At 59.8% G+C, this 3,404-nt stretch overlaps 1 protein-coding gene across 1 annotated transcript in view; it reads right to left on the bottom strand.

Annotated features, from left to right (window-relative positions):
• The window catches only part of PGS1 (phosphatidylglycerophosphate synthase 1), a 37,398-nt gene that overhangs the window by 13,644 nt on the left and 20,350 nt on the right, over nucleotides 1-3,404 (bottom strand). The window contains exon 9 of the mRNA XM_010856517.1: nucleotides 2,187-2,349. Coding sequence (XP_010854819.1) covers nucleotides 2,187-2,349 — 163 coding nt within the window. The remainder of the gene's footprint in view (nucleotides 1-2,186; nucleotides 2,350-3,404) is intronic.

The raw sequence follows: 3,404 nt of genomic DNA, 5'->3' as shown, positions 1-3,404 counted from the left end.
GGCCCAGCATCCTCCTCCAGGGGAATCCAGGTGGCCCCAGGCTCCCGCAGCCCTTGCTCACCCTGGGCTCCGAGCCCCTTCCCACCTCGGTGCCCAGCCTCCATTCCAACACCCCCGCCATGGTCTTGGGGCTCCACGTTTCTGCTCCCTCCGCCCAGACCTCTCCTGCCCGGGGTCTCCGCTCAGTGTCACCTCCTCAGAAAGGCTCTCCCCAGCCCCCATCTAACAACAGACCCATGTGAGTCTGGAGTCCCCTCCTGCCCTCGTCTTCCTCAGTCCTTCCCGTGATGTGACGCTGAATTTGGATGCTTACTACCTGCTTCCCCATGAACTGGACACCCTCTGAGGACAGAGGCGTCGTGCCCGCTGTGCCCTGAATGCCGCCTGGCACAAGCAGGCCCCGCGTAAACACCTGTGTGAACAAAGTAAGTAGAATGAGAATAATAAGGCCTCTTCCAACAGTTGATTAAGTGTAAAAAGGCAAAAGGCTTTGAGGTTCTAGAGCAGGAGCACACAAACATTTCAGGTTAGAGGCCTTCTTTGAGGAGCTCCCCAGAAAACCCCAAAATCCAGCACCTGCCACCTCTCCCCCCACAATGTTCTGCAGTGAATTTCAGAAGGTTCTCAGATCCTGTAAAAACCAGAGGGGACACAAACGTCACCAAGCTACCCTCAGATGGACGAGCACCACCGGCTCCGAGGCCAGAGCAGCACCGACATACCCCAGGAGGCCGGAGGCTGGTGCCGGCTTGGTCTCAGGCGAGCGGCACCCCCCGGGCACGCCTGCCACCTGATGTGAGTGCCACCCCACGTGTGCCCGGCACACAGGGCGGAGCTGCCCCATTCTTGCTGCAGGGTCACCCCGGGCTCCGTGCCAAGCGGCCTATCGGGAAGGCAGTAAAAATAGTGACAGTTCTCACAACCATTAACAGGCGCCTCTGTCAGCAGGAGCCAGAAATCTCTCAACCCAGGGGCCCTGCCCCGCCCTCGCCACACACGCTGCTGTTGTTCATACTGCCTCCAGATGAAATCACACCTCGACAGCAGGCAGAGCCCACACCCCCCAGCACGGACGTGGCCCTGGCTCCCAGCACAAAATCCCACAACGGCGCACACAGCACCTCTCAGGCCCTCTCGTCTCCACAGGGCAGAAAGCTAAGGTGTGAGAGCTACGCCTGAGAACACTCTTCACAGTCACTCGGACTCCCCTGAAGTTGCTGCCTCTCCAAGACCTAAAGAGATGATGAGTTCGTTGGCACAAAACAGGCACAGCACTTACAACCGCTGACAGCAACCTCCCTGGTGGTCCGTGACTAAGACTCCGCGCCACCAATGCAGGGGGCCTGGGTTCAATCCCTGATCAGGGAACTAGATCGTGCCTGCCGCAACTAAAGAGCCCACATAAAACACCGAGACCCAGGACAGCCAAATAAATAAACATTTCTAAAAAAGAAGAGCTGCCAGCTGATGGATGTTGAAGGGGGACCTCTACCCTGCCCGTACCCCCAAAACTCCTGGGGCCAAGAAAATGCCAGTGAGACTTCCAGCCTCAGTGTCGCCTTCACTGGCCCCCAGAGAGCAGAAACAGAGCTACAGGGGACAAGGACGCCTCCTCCCACCAAGGCGTCCTCCACCCCCACACACAGCGTCGTGGCCACGGCCTTGGGGACCCCAATCCTCCCCCACAGACCACCCGGTCATTTCACAGACCCGCAAGTGCACGCATGTCACGTTCCCTCCTGAGTGAGATCCGAGCCATCGCCCCAGTGGACACGGAAGCAGAACCAGGCCCTCCACTTCTGCCAAAGGTAAATGTGGGCTGAGAACCACGCTTCAGGAGAGACCCCCAGCCTGGGAACCTCCGCACCACACCTTGTTTACCCAGGCTCTCCCTGACATACCAAACAGACGTCCTGTGCAAGACTCCAAATAAAAACTAACCACACAAACCCACAATGCCACAGAGGTCTCTAGCACATGGCTTTAAAAAGTGGAAGGTCCCTCCAGTTCTGTGAAGCAACTCAACTTGTTAAAAGGTGCCATATAGTTAAGCCTGCTAAGAAACCAGCAACCAGCCAGTGCAGCGGCCTCTGCTCAGGCCTCTGGGCAGCACTGCTCCGGCCGGGCGCTCAGCCCTGCCCAACGTTCCCCCAACACTTGTGAGCAGAAAACCCCAAGGAACACACCCTGCCCGTGTGCTCTGCCGCCACCAGGCTGCACTGCTGTCCGTGGGCACCTGCAGACCGGCACGGCCGCTTGCCACAAGAAGGCTGTTTCTCCCCATCTAGCCTGTCCACCTCCAGAGGCCCCGACAGGGCAGGGCTTTCCTTCATCACTAGCAGAGGCTGCCTGCAGGTTCAACCGTCAGGCCCAGAGCCCCGGGCTGCCTGACTCCCAGGGGCGTGCGATGCTGACAGACAACAGCTGGAAGGCAAGGAGCTAGAAGCAGGAACGGGACTTCCCAGCTCCTTCTCTTCACCCAAGGGCTTCTGGGAGCAGGAGAACCCAAGATGAGCCCAGGCCTGTCCCACAGCAGCCTGGGGAAGGGAATCATAGCATCAGCTACTCAGCCCTCAGCAAGGATTTTCTAGGGCCCAAACCCAGACACACCGCTCGCACCCAGCACGGGCCCTGCAGAGGGCAGGCAGCCGCAGCCAGCCCACCACTCCCCAGTCCAAAGCCACACAGCATCTACCCTGCCTGCTCGTTGTCCTAGCTTGCCTTACGGAAATGACCGTCCAAAGATGAGCCAAAAGCGGGGTGGACTTAAGACTCCCGCTACTGACCACAGTGCCTAGGCCGGGAAGGACCTGGTCTCTCCCCGCAGCACTGAGTGACCTGAGCTCGGCTCCTGCCCTGAGGACAAGGTGCCTTCTGCGCAGAGTCCCACGCTGCCTACCCCGGCCACACTCCCTCCCTTCCTCCCCAACCCCCCACAATTGCACACACCCTGGGATTCCTGGCCTTCCCCACAAAGCCAGCTCCCAGATTGCAGGGCCCCACCCGCAGCAGGGCGGGCAGGAGGGAGCGGCAGAAGCAGGCCAGTCCGGGAAAAGGCGAGACACACTGGAAAAGCAGGTTGGGTGTTTCTGTTTCAACGGTAACTCAGAAGTCACCGCATGTTTCTCAGCACAGCTTCACGGAAATAATCCACAGCGCGCTCAGAACTGCCGGGCCAGGCTGCGCTGGGGGCCCCACCGGGACCAGGGACACCCCCACTACCACCCAGCCACAGGGCAGGCGGGCACCAGTGAGCTCAAGGCACTTCCGTGCAGCTCACCAGGCACATGCGCCCCCTCAAGCTCAGAGCTCCTCCCACCCCAGCTCTCTATATCCAGGACCGCACCCCAGGCACTGCTGCTCCTCTCAGAAGTAACAGGGCCAACCCCAACATACCCGCCACA

This window comes from Bison bison, unplaced genomic scaffold (assembly GCF_000754665.1).
Source record: "Bison bison bison isolate TAMUID 2011002044 unplaced genomic scaffold, Bison_UMD1.0 scf7180017864371, whole genome shotgun sequence".
Classification (NCBI taxonomy): Eukaryota; Metazoa; Chordata; class Mammalia; order Artiodactyla; family Bovidae; genus Bison; species Bison bison.
This window is presented reverse-complemented; position numbering and strand designations above follow the sequence as displayed.